Below are 18,195 nucleotides of genomic sequence, written 5' to 3'. Positions count from 1 at the left end.
TATATTATCCTAACTGGAGACTATTAAATAAATAGTTTTCAATACAACCTATTTTTTTCCTATCTACTGTATTATTTATGTGTTTCTTTTTTGGTATCCTTTTTCTTCTAGAAGGTGTTCATCTTCACTAGAGATACTAGCTTGGTGAAAAAAAATATGAAGATCATACTAAATGAAGTCTTTTTCTGTTTAGTGACATATTAGTAGGTTGTTCTTCATCAGCGTTAACAGTGTAGTACTCTTAAAGGTGGTGACTGAACCCAAGGATCCACTCCTCTCTAGAGCCTAGGCTTGTTAATTAGATTTATATAGCTATGTATGTTAGTCAGTCTTAAGGTAATTAGATAGGGATGCAATCTTCCTTTGCAGCAGAGGCATTTAGGTCCATTTCTGACTAATACAACCATGGAAACTGCTCTTTGCAATGTTTATTCAAATTAACACTTGCAGGGAGAATGTTTTTCTCTCCATTTCCCTCTTCGCTATTTAAGCTGAAAGCTGTTGTCAACACAAAAGCATACTTACTGAAATTGTTCATGAGCAGACTTGCAATTTAAATAATGTACTTAACTGTTGTAGAGGAAAAGTGGCAGAGCATTCTTCCATTTTAAAAGTTTGCAAAGATACTGATTTTTCTGGTTTTGCAGCAGAACTGAATGCTTTGCTGCCTGGACTGATGATGACACAGGAAATCCCTCTCAGCTCTGAATTTTATACATTTTTATTCTCTCTGACGCATACTGTTTTGCCATACTTCCTGTCATCTTGTTCCAGCATGCTTTTTGCACCCAGTTTTCTATTCCTAGACAATTTACTCATGTCATCTTAGCCAGCTTACTGGAGATCAGCGTCTTAGTTGTGATTCATGTGCTGTTTGGAACAAAATACCAGACCTAGCATATGCAAACTGCGGTTCTTAAGAAGCCTCATAGCATAGAGAACCAGGCAGAAATGTGAGTCTCTGGAAGGAATAACTGGCACTTGGCTTATCTGGCAACACTAGGTCACTCCTATAAAAAAGTTTACTTCCATGTGTCACTACTGAATTTACGATGTTGTCAATGTATTGCATTGGAGAGTAAGATCCAGTTGGCAGCAACCATCTCACTGCATGTCCCTCCCCTGCCTCTCCTTTTACCTTCTCTTCACACCCCCATGCTTTAAAGTAGTATCCTTACCTCTTGGGGCAACTCCTAGGTCATGGTTTTACTCAAAAGTTGTGAGATCTGTCAAAAGCAAGTGCCACCTCTGAAATTATTCTGTTGCCCGCAGTTGTCTTTAGCGATAAAAAAGGAGCTGTTGACATTTTGATGGCTTCAGAAAATACCATGCTGCGCTACAGCAATAACACCAGTAATAAAAGTTCAAGTGAAAATTCTTGCTATCACTGTAGGAGGATAAAAAAGGTATGACAGTACATTATCTGATGGTCACTGATAAAATGAAGCAGTCACCATGTTTTGCTGTCATGCTTATTGAGCCATTCTACAATAATGCTCTGCTGCTTCACTACTCGGTCATTGTACCTCCTATGTCTCTTCACTTATCAAAGAGAAGTATCTGAATTCTTCACCCATATTTAACTAGAAGTGCTGGGATGGAATATTCACATGTGAATGCAATTTCATGTCCTTCTTTAAGTATGGACTTTACTCAACAGGAACCCTTAAAAGAACAAGCTGCTTCTTCATTGCACTGTTTTAAAACAAAACATTTAGCCTCTGTGTTTCTGATGGGTTGGCCATGCCGATTACAGTATTCATTAAAGAATCCTGGTGTTGTTTTGAAACATCTTCAAGATCACACACTACAGTAATTCATTAAGAACAAGAGAAATATTGGCAATATCTTTTCAAGTGACCTTTGAAAATGGCTAAGTGGGAAGTAACTTTCACTGGTGATTCTGCTGGAGTAAAAATTGGCATGGTTTTCCTTGTAAGTAGCCAAGCAGCAAGAAAATGCACTTTTGTCTCAGAACCTGCTGCCCTGGCCCTCTGTGGTGTTGGGTAGAGAAGGTGATCTGTAAGCAGAGCTTCGAGAGAAACAATTTCGGATTTCATTGTTTGTGTTTGGGCTGTTGTTTGGTCATATTTGTCTGCATAGAAGAGGCATTTTGAGCTAGGTTAAGTGTTTGTGTATCTGTTTGTCTCTCCATAAGTTCTTAGGCATGTATAGGAGTAAACTTGTCTTCTTTGGTTTGGGACTATTCTTTTGATATGACATTTGCTATATGTGGAGCCAGAGACAATGAACAAGGAATCAGTTCATCTTCTGTGTCATTAAGATTCATTCTGTTTGTGGATTCAAAACCATATTTGGTTACATTAGTGTAATCCTGAAATACTGCTCAGAATTGTTTTTAATTATTTGGAGATTCCATAGCTCTCTAATTTTAGAGAGCACTTTAATTTACCTTAAAATTTTTGCATGCCCCAAGGCCCTCCTTTTATTTTGGCAGTATAGTAAAGAGAAAGTTTGAAAGAATTGTCATCAGTGTAAACCAAAACCACCTCAGGCAACTAAATGCATGCCTTTTGCTATTTTGTAGTTCATTAACTACTCTTGTTATGCCTCCCCCCTCCCCATGGCCACCTACCTCCACCCATCCCCCTGTGTTGTCGTCGTCCGTCCGTCCCCCCCCCCCCCCCAAAAAAAAAATCAACCCCAAAACCAACCAAAAAACAAAACCCCAACACTAAGGAAATAAGCACACCACAATAAAAATGCTAATAAAGGGAGTAATTCCCAATGGACCTTAAAAGACAGCATCTGTAACCCCGATAGAAATGCCAGTCAGCTTTTTTTGATGTAAAGCATCTGTCTCCAACAGGAAATGAAAGCAGGCCTGTTTCTCCTTTAAAGTCTCTGAAGTAGTAGGTGGTGTCATTTGTTATACAGTGCGACAAGTCCCATGTTATTGCGCTGGTAGCTGCTGACTGCCTTTGTTAATGTACTGAAAAATTTTATCAGCTGTCTTTAATAAAAGACAATGTATGTGAAAAAAAAACCTGTAGTAAATGTCTCTTGCTCTCTTGTCCTCAGACCATTATCTATAGCTTTCAAGAGAGTGATGGCACTGATATATAATCTTGCAGTCACCCAAAATTCTTGCAACTGGTACAATAAACCATAGATACTGGGGTGGCTAATACCCTAGAAAGTTAGAGAGCAGTCTCTGAAATCCTGTGCACTTCCTCATTTGAAACATGAAGGGGTTGGAAGGAACTTTCAGCACTACCTGAAATAAGTTATCGGTTCACACATTCCACGGATACATTTGTTTAAAGCATTAATGTCCTAAAATGTCTTGAGTCTCCAGGAAATCGGGAATGACATGTAGAAGTTGGAAAATGTCAAGTTCGGTTAAAAGGTGTGCAGCGAGTTCTTTCTCTAGATGTTTTTGTTGCTTGCTCTAGTGAAATGATATATCACATTAAAGGCATGGTGGCAGAAGAGTTTTCTTAGCTAGGCATATAGTCTTATATATATGACGTTCTCTAGAGTACTTGATTAGTACCATACACATACCATATTTTCAGGGGTGTGTGAAGGAAGTGGAGAGGAATTCTGGAAGCCATATGAAACAACTGTGTTACTTCCCACACAATAAGTTTGTGGATGCTGTAGAATTAGCCCTGAGCACATTTTAATGTGTGTCTTATTTAGTATGAGTCATTCTAGGTATAACATTTTTCAGTCCTTAATCATTGTAAGCTTTGCCTGGATGCAAAAATACGCACATGTTTATATTTCAAGTGAGGAGACAGTTCTCTGTCAGTAACTGTGCTCTTGAAAAAAGCTGTTTGATTCATAAACTCTCATTAGACAAATAAGGAGCACAAATTTGGGTAATGAACCATCTTACTCATGATTTGAGAAAATTCTCTCAATCTTATGTCTAAAAATAAATGAATAAATAACATATGTGGATATTTAGACAGCCATCCATATACAGCGGGGCTGTTTTCTGATCATTCTTCACTTACATCACTGCAAAAAACCCAGAACATCCGTAATTAAGGGGTGTATTATTCCATTATAATATAGTATGCAAGACTGGCACTGTCAAGGTGGAGCTATGGTAATGTGGCTGCTGATATGTGTTGTCCATAGCAAAGATTACCTTTCAGGGCCTTGTTTTTCCTTCTCTGTATGGAATATTACTGAAAAGGAAATTTTGGAGAGTGTGTAAATGGGAAAACTTTGTAAAATCCAGCTGGTTTTGTTTTGATCTGATTTCTTAGTAGAATGAAGTGACTGATTTAGGGGTGGTGGAAATAATCTGTCAGGATAAAAGCAAGAAAAAAATAAATCTAAAAATAACATATTCAGATTCCACTGTGTTAACATTATGAAGTTTACAATAGGGAGGGCTGAACTTGTTTTGTTTTGCTTGATTTTGAAAGTCTGGAAGCCAGTTGTGAAAATTTAATGTGTCACAATTCCTTGAATTTTTGTGATGCATGTGTTAATAGGTGAAAAGAATCAGGAAGAAAGCTGGAAAAAAAAAAAAAAGAAATATTTTTAGGATATAAAAATTGATATTTTTTCTGAACAACATTTCCATCACAAAATTTAGGTTTTGGACACAAGCATTGTGAGGGGAGGAGGGGGTTTGAAGATTGATTCAGAAGGATAAGAGTAATGAGTTTAACTTGCTAGTTGGAGAGGCTTGGAACATAGGTAATTCTTCCTCATCCTAATGACTTCCTACTACCACATCAGTCTGGGAGGCCAGTTCTAGTGTGTATTTTATTTGCCTTCTACCTACCATATTTTTCTGAAGTTATTGTCACTGAAGGGCTTCTAAAGCAAACCAGCGCCCCCACATAGTAGTCTGAAGCCAAGTTTCCATGTGGCTTCACATTTTGAATAATGCATCTTGATCCGAACACTGGTGAGTAGTGTCCTGAAACACTTACCCTCTGAGGCAAAATTAATGTGTCTTGGAAAGTGAGCGTTCCTGAAGCTCATTGAAATTGATAGTGACCCAAGGGAAGAACCATAGTGAACTTTGTGTAGAACTTTCCCCCTCTTTTTCTTTGAAATGCAAGGTACTGGTTTGGCAAATGCCTTTCCTGTGCTCTTACTAGCATGTGAATACCTTAGGTACTTGCAAAAGGTAGGTTAGACTGTTCTCTTCAGCTTCATAAACCTGCTTTTCTGCCCTTGTAATATTTGTTAACTCCAGTAACTAGGCATATTTAATTATCATGAACAACCTATTACTTCATAATAAAATAATCTAAAGATGAAAAATTAAAAACAAGGAACAGTCTGCTTTCACTAAAGATGGAAAAATTGTTAGTAACATAAGAAGCTTTTCAACATATTTGTTATGAAATTTTCACATCTTTGTTATTAAAATAGCATGTGTTTCCACCACTGTTAATTTTATTCAGTTGTTCATTAAGAAATAATTGCCACGGCCTGAATTTAAATGGATATCGTAAGACCCCTGAATCTGGGAACAGATTGTATTTTCTACTAGTTATAATTAAGACAAAGAGAAAAAGGGGATGAATTCCAACGTGTTAACTGTTCCCAACGATTATAAACTCTTTACTGGCAATGGGTTGAATTAAAACTAAATTCCTGTCTTTAATCCAGTCTTGGATTACTTTAATTTTCTCTTGGAAACTGTGCTATGCTGACATTACCACATGTAAAGCTTTATGAGGTCTGTGTTTTCTCATTAAATAGAGAAGTCTATGTCTGTAGACACCAGAGCTTGCCCTGTTTAAAGCATAAAGTATACAGCAGCTGTTCAGCAACTTTTTCTTGTTATCTCTATTTGCTTAAATTGGTAAATTGCTTCCATGAAAAGTCTGCAAACATAAGGGAATAATTTGCTTAAGTGGAAGAAGATAGTCTGAAAAGAAAAACTGAAAATGCTCCTAATATTTCCCCTTCCTTTTTCTTTGTACCAGTATCCAGCTGCCCTAATGAATCTTGGAGCCATTCTTCATCTGAATGGTAAACTGAAAGAGGCTGAAGAAAACTACCTCCTTGCTCTTCAACTTAAACCTGATGATGTCATCACTCAGTCCAATCTTCGCAAACTGTGGAATATCATGGAGAAACAAGGTTTGAAGACATCCAAACCATGATGATAAAAACTCTGAACATTTTTTTTCTTAAGTTGATTAAAACCATGAACTAGAATTTCCACAGAGCTACCCGATCAGAAAACTCATTGGACTTGACTGCAAGGATCAGAGGTCTTAATTGCTGCTAAGAGAAGCTATTCTGCTTTTTTGGCATAAGTTTTTTTCGCTAGATAAATAGAAAAAGGGAGACTTTGAGATATTCATGAAGGACTTGTTGCCCCACAAAAAATAGTTAGAACCATAGTACTTGAGAGAAGGTGTTTTGGCATATTTGATAATTGCAAATCCCATATTGCTCACTTTCAGGTGTGTATTTGGAATGTATACTGTCATAGAAATACTAAGGGAAAATTGTACAGTATACATTAAACCATATGGGAGTAAAAGTGGTAATAGTAGGTTAAAGTATTTTGCTGATACTGTAACTCATTAAAATGTATACTAAATCCAGTGTGTTTGCAGTTTGTCTTAATGCTGCTGTATCTCACTTTAGGACCACTTGCTTACCAATTTCACAGCTTATATAGCCTTTTTTTTTTTTTCAAACCTGTCACGTGATTAGATGACAGCGTTAAAAATTGTTTACTTGAGAATATGCATATTATTTCAGCTGGTTAAGTTTTAATGCAGTGTTCTTGAGATACACAGTCAAATGGCTGTGGGCTAGACAGAATGAGCAAGGAACCACCCATATTCTTCTACATCAGGTGTGTATGTAGAGCGGTTAAAAAACAACAAAAAAAAAGTCCAAAAGTTTGGAGTTGTGATTTAGCAATACAAGCAAGACTGATATTTGCCCTGATATCAAATGGATGTGGTCAGACTTCTGTCTTCAGAAAAAAAAAAAAAAAAAAAAAAAAACACAACCCCCCCCCCCCCAACAAGTATTATATAATGATGTGTTTGATTCTCTTTACATTGCTGTCAGATAAGACCAACTTTGAAAACTTTGAACTGTCTGCCTACAATATTTCTGCAATAACTCAGCCAAGTGAGATTCGAAAATATTAGTGCTTGGATATGCTACAAATGAGACTTCATGAGCAACTCTGAGAAAAGGGAATGTTACACATTGGTGAGGCTAGCAAATAACTGAAGGGACTTGATTAGATCATGCTTAAAACAGTGTAGATCAAGACAAATCTGTAAAGGGGGTTGTCAGTTACTTTTCACAGTGATGGTGTTTTAAAAAATATTTCCTATTCAGATTCTAACCAAATATTAGCATTCTGTTTGTATTCTGACATGCGCTAGCAGCAGAGCTGTCAAATATCTAAATATGCTTTTGGTGAGATTCAATTTATTTTTGTTTCAGAATGATTTGGCCTATTTACTGTTTTAGTCTTCAGTTTTTAAATGTAAAAATAATTTATTTTAAATTGCAGTGTATTGAAGCTTTAGTCAGTTTTTTCCAGGCCATTTGTTAACAGCTTTCTTTCTTTGGAATAAGTATTATTGCTTGTAAGAAAATTTACTATTTCATTTAATGACCTGTTGGTATCTGCTTCAGTGTTCTTTTCATAATGATAGATACAATGTTTAAGTGGTAGAGCACCTTGAACTGAAGCTTCTTCAGGATCTTCTGTTAAAAACTTTATTACTGAGAAAGGGTTTGTGTTTGGAGTTTTTTTTGTTTTCTTTTCTTTTCGTTTTCTTTTGCTTTTGAACTGTTGAGCACCATTCCAGCAAAAGCGTAGAGAAGAATACTTTGCTGTATTTATTTATTTATTACTTGATTGCAGCAACATTACCTGCCATTAACACAACAGTCTGTAAGTGTTACTATTCTTTTATTTGTTTTTCCTTGCATTTTTTGTGGTTAGTGTGTGTACCTAATGGGAAAGGGGATGCTTGAGTTATACTGTACCTTATTGGTCATTCTCCCCTTACACCTGGATTTTAAATCTGTATTGACGTAGATTGGAGAGTAGCTGTTTTGAAGTCAGTATAGTAAAAAATTGTAGTCGTGTGTGTTTCTTTTTCTTTCCTCTTGCTCGCTAAAATACCGTAAGTTGCTAAGTTTACAACTGGCCTGCCAGAAGGGCCAGAGGGGCAAGATCGTTTGGTTTTGTGGAGTGTGTCAAGTTTTTCTCGAATAATGTTATAGCTGGAAAAGCAAAATTGAAGGGTCAAAAGTTGAATTTCTACTTTATCATTGAAACCAGTGTTAGAATACAATGGTAGCTTGAAAGTATTCTCCTGCTTTACTGATTTTCTGGAAAAAATATAGAATTAATTAGATAGCAAATGTAACTGAATTCAGTATAAAACTGTGGTACCCTGCAGCTTTATTTGCTCAACAGCCATCAAGCTTTGATGGCTTCTTGGTCTTAACCATTCACTATGTTATTTGTTTCCTTCAACCTGTACTCATTCTTGTTTAGTAATTTTTATTCGTTGCACAAAGGGGGGAAAAGGGGGAGCACTCCTGTGATGCAGTGTCAAGCTTGCATTGATAAATGTTTTTATTGTTTCTTTAAAAAAAAAAAAAAAAGAAAGAAAAGAAAGAAAAAAGGACTAGCGCAAATTTAACAAGAATGTCCCTGAACACATTTTTTTAATATAGGTCTGGGCTTGATAACTTTCTTCTTTTGGGATAAATTTAAAACATGTTTAAAATATGTCTCTCTGCTCAGGGATTTATGGCAGATTATTGCAGACAGTGCTAAAAAGAAAATTAAAGAGCACAAGACAAGTTTACTAAATTAAAATTTTATTTTTTGAAAAACTGTTATTTGTATAAATTATCAGATTTGTAGGCTTTCCTTTTTGTAGAAATAATTGTTTATGTGCCAGATAAGAGAATTTCAATTTTGTTTTCAATAATAAAGCATTGATAACTAATACACTGTGCATTCCTTTATCTGTTACTGTAACAACAATTTCTAAAAAAAATTATTCTAATTTAATGAGTTATATTGACTGTGTTATATATGGGAGAACTATACACTGTAAGCAGAGTACAACCTATCACAGCTGGCTTTCTTCTGTACTCTATTGCAATTATACTTCAGCTGATATTTTCGAAAGTGTTCTCTGGAAGCATTTTTTAATATTTCTGCTCACTAAATCTAGCCAAAGGACTATGGAAACTATTATATTTGATCTTTGTTTCTAAAATCTGTGGGCATAAAAGCAGATGAATAAGATATATTAATAGATCATTTTTATATTGACATACAAACATGATGTCAGTAAAAACATTTCTAATGTCTAATTGGCTACAAAAGCTGGAAAGAAGACTTCGCTTACGTACGTGGCCTTTTTAGTGTCTGAGATCACCTTTCTCTTGTGCTGCAATGTCACATGATCCGTTTCAAATTTGCTGCCTTCCTGTGCAGGAGATGTCATGAAGTACTTGACCTTTCAGTTTCCTCTTAATCTTCTATGGACAGAGCCGCCTTAGCTCAGTGGACCTAATACTAATATTTTTATACCTTTCTAGTTCTGTTGCATTCAGGTCCTATGCATTGATAGGTTTGCTCTAGAGCTGAAAAACATTCATGGACATGAGCAGAGCACTAGAGAAGCTTGGGTCACTGATTTCCAAACTCAACTGTCATCCCTTATTTTTATCAAAGGTCATGCTTTGCCTTCAGATGTGGTCATTCCTTGCCTAAATAGGTTTTGATGAAATGGGAGATGATGAACACAGAGTATGCAAAGAATAAGCTGTTCTGTGTCACTCCTTTCTCAGGGAAATAGTCTAAACATGTGCTTGAATGCCTGCTCTAGCATCTTCCCCCTAAACCCTTCTCTGCAAGATCCTGTTCTGCTTGCCTGTTTTGCCGATTGACTTAATACCAAGCAAAAATTAATTCCAAATCAAATGCAAGAATAAATGCAGTTTATTATATTACAATACAATAAAGGAAAATAGCGTGCAATATGATAAAAGGAAACAGTACTAGTTATTATGCACAATATGATAAAAAAGTAATAAGAGCAAAGCATCAAATCATTACTTCAAAGCATTACAGAGACTAAGAAAAGGATACATCATCAATTACCACCCTAACATCATTGGGACCCACACTTCGGCTGGGAAGCCCCATTGCAGCTGGCGCCAGGAGTCTCTCCATAACTGGGAAGATTCCTATGTGGTGTGTCCACCTGTAGGTGAGGCTTCTGGCCCAGTCCTGGAACTTGCCACCTTTGTACTCAGTGAATAACAAAACCAGTTTACAGACCTAGTGTGTGCAAACTTTTAAGTTTATGCTAAGTGCAGTCATGCACTATCTCATGGTTCGTAAGGCTCACACACACACCAGGGATGTTGTACAGATGCCTGAGCATGATGGAGTTACCGCCATGACACAGCTGCACACGGTATTTATTGTCTGGATGGTCCTGCCCACATCTGGCTTGTTCTGGGGGCTCAAGACAAACACCACCTGCACATTAAATTTGTCCTTGAGCTCCTTGAGCTCAATGTCCAAGTTAAATGATTCCTAGTTAAAGGCAAAGACTTTTTCATAAGCAGGAATCAATTTAATAAATTTTCACCACACTGCCTTGTGTTGTGCTTCCGATGTTTCTGTTCTTGTAAGCATCACACTTTTCAGGCAGCAGATACCTGATACCTCTCCATTTCTGATGGAGGCACACGATGGCTCTGCAGTGGCTTTTTAGCCCTGCCATCTTACACAGGCCAATCTGACCTTGCTCTCTGTAGCTGGCACAGATGGCTGTATTACTTCTGAGATTTAGACTAGTGTAAAGGTAAGGCACTAAACTATTCTCTGTAAATATACCAGCTCACTTGGGTCTCGCTTGGGACTTTTTGTTGTAGACATTCCCGTAGCAGCTTTGCCTGGCAGGGTTGAACGCAGGCAGCATGAGCGAGACTTTGCCTCCAGTTCAAGTGTGAGAACGGTCACTGAGAGTGGAATTACTATGTTTACTTTGCTGCATCCCCAAGGGTTGCAAAGGAGAGATTTTAATGAGAGAACCTGGAGATTTAGAAATAAGCGATGGGAAATCTAAAGGGAATCCTATATAACCATTTACCTTTTTGAAACTTCTGTTTCTGGTCCTTATAAATAAAATAGAGACCCCACTCAGATATTCTACAGGCTTTCTCAGCTGGGCTGAACCTGCATTTGGAAAAGTCCCTGCCTTGCTTCACATGGACACTGAACATTTAATCTCCCTGGGATTCAGTAGTGTGACATTGGAAGAATGTGTTTAAAGGAATAGAATACATCCAATGTTATACAGTGGGTGAGGAGGGAGGTGTCAGGGAGGAGATGCAGTCATGTTTATGAAAATGAGTAAGAATTTTAGAGGGACAGACTTTATTCTGACAACAAAGAAGGAATCCCAAGATCAAGTTATGCTAGGATCAGCTATGGGAAAGGGTATGCATCAGTAAATTAAAAACAAACAATCAAACAACCCAAAAGCAATACAGAATTGAAAAAATTCTAAGTTCTTTTGGTATAATAATAATTCAAAACCAAACATTATGAACTGGAAATGCTGGCCTCAGAAGACAGTGTAATAGAGTACAGGAGACACAATATGTTCTCCATTGTCCTGGTTTTGGCTGGGATAGAGTTAATTGTCTTCCTAGAAGCTGGTACAGTGCTGTGGTTTGGATTTAGTATGAAAATAATATTGATAACACACTGATGTTTTAGTTGTTGCTGAGCAGTGCTTACACCAAGTCAAGGACTTTTCAGCTACTCACACTGCTCTACCAGCCAGGATGCTGGAGTGCACAGGAAGTTGGGCTGGGACACAGCCAGGGCAGCTGATCCAGACTGACCAAAGGGATATTCCATACCATATGATGTCATGCTCAGCATATAAACTAGGGGGAAAGCTGGCTGGGGGGAGCTGCTGTTGGGGAACAAGTTGAGCATCAGTTGGTTGGTGGTGAGCAATTGTTTTTCTTTTGCATCACTTGTTTTTCTTGGGGCTTATTATTCTCTTTTTTGTTGTTATTTTCCTTTTCATCACTATTATGATTTTTAATCAAAATTATTATACTGTTCTTATTACAACCCAGAAGTTTTCTTACTTTCACCCCTCCAATTCTCTCTTCCATCCCACAGGGGGGTGCAGTGAGCAAGCAGCTGTGTGGGGCTTAGTTGCCAGTTGGTTTGAAAGTCTTGAGTGTGTGCCTCAAGTTACACCACTTGGTTAGAAAACTTTTACAGTTGAATTTGTGTTCATATTTCAAATTGATGTTTTTCCCTTCCCCATATATTCTTTATCATATTTACCCTTTTGTGCACTGGCTCTGGTGGTGCCACAGTTCTAGAGTCAGACAGCTCTGAAGGTTACATAGGAGGAAGCATTTCAGAAGGGCAGAAACATCACAATGGATCTTCTAGAAAGGAGTAAGGTAAAATAGATTAAATCATGCATGCTTGCTGTATATTCATTTATTTTGAATATAGTTTCAGTGACAAAGTGTAATTACATTTGCTTACTGAAATTCTTTAGCTTACAGATATTTCTGTGCAAGGCTGGAAGTTTAAATTATTGTTTATATTCACAAATTTCTGTCAGTTTGTGTGCATTTGAGCACAAATTAATGTTTTATAAACCTTTAAGATTTCATTTTGAAGAAACAGGTGTGGAAGCCACATGCGGTGAGAACAGTTGTGGGTTTGGGTTTTTTTGTTTGATAGAGCTTGTGCATGAGCCTACCTTTCCTTGAATCACCGGTCCCTTAGCTGCTGACATTCTATTTTTGTTTGGATATTTTTGTTTTTCTGAAACTCTGAACCTGATTGTATGAAGCAGTATCTCTGCAGAGTTTGAATAGTTTAAGCCACAGGTTCTGTTTCAAGCTAAGCAGAAATGGATATTGGCTTTGATGGCTAAACTTGAGTTCAGTTTTGATTTCAGGAATGATTTAACCCAGGTGAACAGATTTTTCAACCCAATAATACAGTGGTTTGCTGCACCAAGTAATCCAGAAAGTAGAGATTATTTGAGAGGCTTCCTTTGTTTCTTCTCTAGATATTTTTTTCCTGTCAGCAAAGCAATTTTTGTCCTTTTCTAGAGAAAATTAAATTTTATATTGTCTCTAATTATCTTAAAACAGATGTTCCTGCATGCTCAGGATTTTTCTTTATTACAATGAGAAATTAAATTCACATAGAATTGATTTATATATTGTCATGTTTGTTGCAACCACAACCATAATTTTCTTTACAGTACATGAGTGTATAATACAGTCTATTGTTCCTTATATTAAATCAATTCCCTCTTCTGTTTTCTATTCAATATGCAAAGCCAATCACTGCAACAAAGAGTCACTTGCACACCCACTGGTTTCTGGAATCCAGCCTTGATTTTCCTGTTGTGGCAGTGAATATTTTTATATGACAACATGAAGATGTAGGATATTAGAAAATATGTCTTATTCTTGCTGTAGAATAGGATCTTTTCTTTCTTCTCAACCACCATCATTTCATAGCATTTTTTGTCCTTTGCTACTCCTTAATGAAAATCTTTAACAATTGATTTATTTTAAAAAATAAACATACTACTCATAACAACAGCTCTATGAATGGCACTTATGCCTTGAAATTCATGGATAGAGCACTGTCATAAAAAATCCATTATTTAATTACTGTTCTTTCCTCTGAAATGCTATTTCTCTATGAAGTTTCAGTAGCAATTAATCTTTTAGATAAATAACTGTAAATGTGCTTGTGTTTCTGGAAATTTGGGGGGGGGGTGTGTTTTGGTTTTTTCTTTGATTTAATGGAATAATGGTCCTGATTGTCCCCATTAATTGAAAATCAAATAATTGTTTCCCCCTCTCTTCTCCTTTGTTAGCTTTATGAATGATTTAGAGATTAGAAGAGGAACTGCTTTCCCTGAAACTAAAGGCAGCGAACAGTTTTGGGTGTGAGCTGAGCTTCTACATCTGTTTTGTGCCTTATAACCAAAGATGTTAAAACGGAATAAAACTTGTTTTGCCTTTTTTGCAAAGACCGTAAACTATGGATCATCTCGGTCTACACTAAGTCTCTCATTCATGTAAGATTTAAGTCTTTTTAATGCTTAATGGATTCAGGAATTGAAAGTCTTGTCCACCTTTTCTAACTCACCTAATATCAGCTCACCTAATAAGAGAGCACCTTTCCATCTGGATCTCTTCTGCCTTTGTTGCCTGTCATTGTTTAATCAAAGTACAGGTAAGTGAAGCAAAGATAGAACACAGCAAATTCTTCAGATGGGTTAAGCTTTGCTGCATGCAGTGTTATGACTAAAAAAAACACCAAACATTTTCTTGCTGATTTTCAAGTTTAAAAACCCAAACAAAACTACTTGAATGAAAAGCTAAAAGATGGTATAAACTCTTCTAAGTTTCTTGCAAGTGCTGTTTGCAAGCTTACCTCATGAGATTATGTCTGACTTACAGTTGGCTTCAATACTCTAAGAGTAACTTGATATCAGGTTGACAGGTTTTGTACTTCAACATGCTAAATACATGCTTTATATACGTGTACACGTGCACGTCCTGTTGGCACCATCACAGCTGGTTTGATCATCTTCATTGTCAGCACAGCACATATTTACCCAGTTGATTCTGAATAAATTATTTATTGTAAGGTTTATTCTGATTGATATTAAAACTTTGCTCTATTTGGCATGGGAAGAAGAAAAAGAGGTCAGCATATGTGAAATGTTTACTCATTTTTGGATTTTTGTGGTCTCTCAGTAGCAATATATAAATGTCAGTTTGAGGTGATCAAATAAAAGTAAATTTTTGTTTGACTCAATGAAGCTCATGATTTTGAAAAGAGAAGGAATCCTAGTCTCTGCAAATAGGATCGTTAATATTTAGTTTTACAGACAGATTAGTTTCCTTACATGCTTTTTATATTTATCAGTGTAATCATACTTGTTAAGGTTTTATCATGTTTTACTGTTTATTTACCTTGGGGTTTTTCATCATAATTTCAGTTATAGTGCATTTTTTTAATCTAGTGTTTATAAACTATGGTATATCTGAAATAGTTTTTCAAATTTAATTCACAAATTGCTAATAAAAGATATCCTCAAACAGACCATCTTCTTAGTACTCCTTTTATTCTGAAGGAAGCTTAGGAATAAGGACAAGGAAGGAAAAATCTTGTGGTTGTATTTAGTTACTTTTGTAGCTTTGTTCCCATATAAACATATAATTAGCTGTACAAACCCCACAGTGATCCACAGAAAAATGATGCATGTGCCTGGGCCCAGGCAGCTCCGACCGAAGTGGTGGGAACATATCTCACGTTTGCCTGGAAAAGGCACAAAAATATCAGGCAGGATCTTCAAACTACACATGCCAACTACAGTTTGTCAGGACGTTTACCATAATTTTGCTAATCCTGAAATCAAGTGAGTCCATCTGAGTCTCAGGATCGAGTCTGTTTCTGAAAGCAATGCATAAGCTAAATGAAGGTCATACCTGGAACACCTAGAATACAATACACCAAGTTTCAAAAAGGACTACTGGCAGGAATTGCATCAGAAATTTTTCTTTTTTTTGCATCTTTTAAACTGTTACAGCCTTCTGGCATACAAAGGGTGAAGATCACCTTCTAATGGCTGATATGCTTGGGTTCTGTGATTGCCTTGGCTGATAGCTTGTTGCATGTGTGTGATTTGAACTTTCATATGCAAGGCATGCTTGGAAAGGGCATAAAGAGACTGCAAAATCATGATTTCTTTTGTGAATACATTCAGAAACTGGACAAGTCTTAACTGACCGTAGGGAGAAGCCGAGCTGGGAGGAGCAGGCTGCACCTTGATAATTCCACAGTGAATAGTCAGTGAGACAGGAGGGAGAAGCAAAAACAAGTTGGCAACCATGCACAGGTTCCATCAACCTTATTTAAAAATTATAATATGAAAAAGACCACCTGTCTTGATTATGTGAATTTTATGCTTTGCAGGGGTGGAACCCCCAGTGACCTTATTGTAGGCCTGAGGGACACAAAATGCAAAACGATAACAAAACTGACCCAAAGCATCCTGATAGCATTTAGAAGGAAAGTGTGCAAATTATAAAGGCCTCTTGTTTTGTATCAGGTATTATTAACTTGCAAAGCTCTGCAGTAGATCAGACACTTACGGGTACTGTCCTCATTTGCTAGAGGGTTCAAAGACACGTTTCTGGGGGTTATTTTCACCTAAAATGTAGCCATAAGAACTCACTAACAACTAAACAGAAAGCAGGGAGGGGAATCCCCATTTCAGTCTTAGCTCTAAGAAAAAAAACCAAAACAACAAAAGAACCCAAAAACATTTCTGAAAGCAAGACTATGAAATATGGTGTGAGAACAGAAGTAATTTTAATGCAAGTTCTGGTAAGAAATGGATTTAACTAGCAAAAATGTCATGATAGAGAAATGTGGGCTTTTAAAATTTAATTCAACATAAACTGCAGAAAAGAAGGCATTCAATGGCAAAACAAGGGGAAGAGCAGCTTTTAATAAAGGATACAGGAATTTATTTTTTTTTTAATCTTTTTAACATTCTTGGGGACAAGTCTTACTACCTCAGGGGAAAAAACAGGCAGACTGATGATGTGGGAAACTGCACTGCAACTGATTGCTTTGCCCATTTTTATTTCGTATTGTAAAAATACAATCTGATATTTGGGCTCTCAGATATTTGGGTTGAATGGGACTACATGACATTTTTTGGCAAATCCCAAATTGTCACACTCATCTTGACTGTTTCGTGCTTAGAACCTCTGGAAGTGATAAGATGAAGAGATCATCTCTCGAGCTTCCCTAACTGTAGCCTTCCCATACCCTTGCTTCTACCTTTGGCTCTTGTCCCTGCTTGCCCTGCTGTATTCGTTGCAGACAGCACGGTCCTGAGAGCAGTGATTTGTTTCTTCTAGTTGGCTGTAAAGTGCTGTACTCTAATGGGACTGTATAAATAAATAAAAGTAAATTAGTTTTTCTGCCTCATTCAGGGGACTATAAGTAAGAATAACATGGTATGCAAATCTAACTTTTATATAAATTATTTGCAGGGTTAATAGATTTTTAATATGCATCTCTTTTTGCCTTTTACATTTCAAGAAAAGGCAGTAATACTTAAAACATAAAATTGCCTCAAACATTTCAGATCAGAGAGACTCAGAAATCTGTAGAAATTATAGATTGACTTATACTGAATAAGCAGCATCACTTGGTGTTGGATTTCTATTCTAATTCAACATTGGGAATGATATAACCGTACTGTATACCTCTTAAGAGGAATTGTGTAAGTTCCAACCATCTGTTAAATTAAACATCGATGATTACTATGAACATGTAGAGCAGACCTGCTAAAAGTGGGATGATAATTCTGTGCATATTGTCAAGCCCTGTAAGCCTGCTTGATTCACAAAGTTGGATACCCAAAAAGAAGAACTGAAGGGAGGGGCAGGGGTAGTGCAGTCTCACTAACTGTGAAGTTCAACAGCAACAATTTACTCTGATCCTTTTATATTAGATACAGTCTATCCTGTGTGTGAAATACTGAAATGTTGGAAAAGGTCCAGATAGTTATGCCTTTTAAATAAATGCTTTAATACGTTAGCACTTTTCTGGCAGTAATCTCCCCTGCCAGCCATTTTGGTCTTAGTGGTACTTTGAAAACCAGAAAGGGCAATAAATCAGACTTTTGAAGAGAGAAGTTTTGATTATTAACAAAATCCAAACAGAATATGACATAGTACTACATGTGACAAACCTGGAAAAAATAAACAAACATACTGTTTCCATCAGGAAACTTCTCAAGGGTCCTTCCGCTAGAGAGCCTGTTCCCAGCCGACAGATCTTTTTGTCCTACAGTTTCTGCTGCTTTTCAGAGAATGTGCCTGGCTTGTGAGGAAGAAATCCTATCCCACTTGAAGATAATAACAGTTTTTCTATTGACCTGAGTGGCTAAAATTTCACTGTAGAAAACTATTTGGACAAGGACTTGTTTACATTTATATATTGGCTCCTCTGATGATTTTTCTGATATCCTAGCTATATAAAAATGATTCTTACATCTACTCTGTTCAGGAACTTTTACATGCAAAACACCTCAAGTACACTTTATTTTTCTGTTGGAGTCTACTGTCTCA

General features: G+C 36.7%; 1 protein-coding gene across 1 annotated transcript in view; it reads left to right on the top strand.

Annotated features, from left to right (window-relative positions):
- TMTC2 (transmembrane O-mannosyltransferase targeting cadherins 2) overlaps positions 1 to 8,637 on the top strand; it is a 254,191-nt gene extending 245,554 nt beyond the window's left edge. Inside the window, exon 12 of the mRNA XM_037389907.1 lies at positions 5,931 to 8,637. Coding sequence (XP_037245804.1) covers positions 5,931 to 6,110 — 180 coding nt within the window. The 3' untranslated portion in view covers positions 6,111 to 8,637. The remainder of the gene's footprint in view (positions 1 to 5,930) is intronic.
- The last annotated feature ends 9,558 nt before the right edge of the window (positions 8,638 to 18,195 follow it).

The sequence above is a fragment of the Falco rusticolus genome, chromosome 5, assembly GCF_015220075.1.
Source record: "Falco rusticolus isolate bFalRus1 chromosome 5, bFalRus1.pri, whole genome shotgun sequence".
Classification (NCBI taxonomy): Eukaryota; Metazoa; Chordata; class Aves; order Falconiformes; family Falconidae; genus Falco; species Falco rusticolus.
Note: the sequence above shows the minus strand (reverse complement) of the source record. Positions and strands in the feature narration are given on the sequence as shown.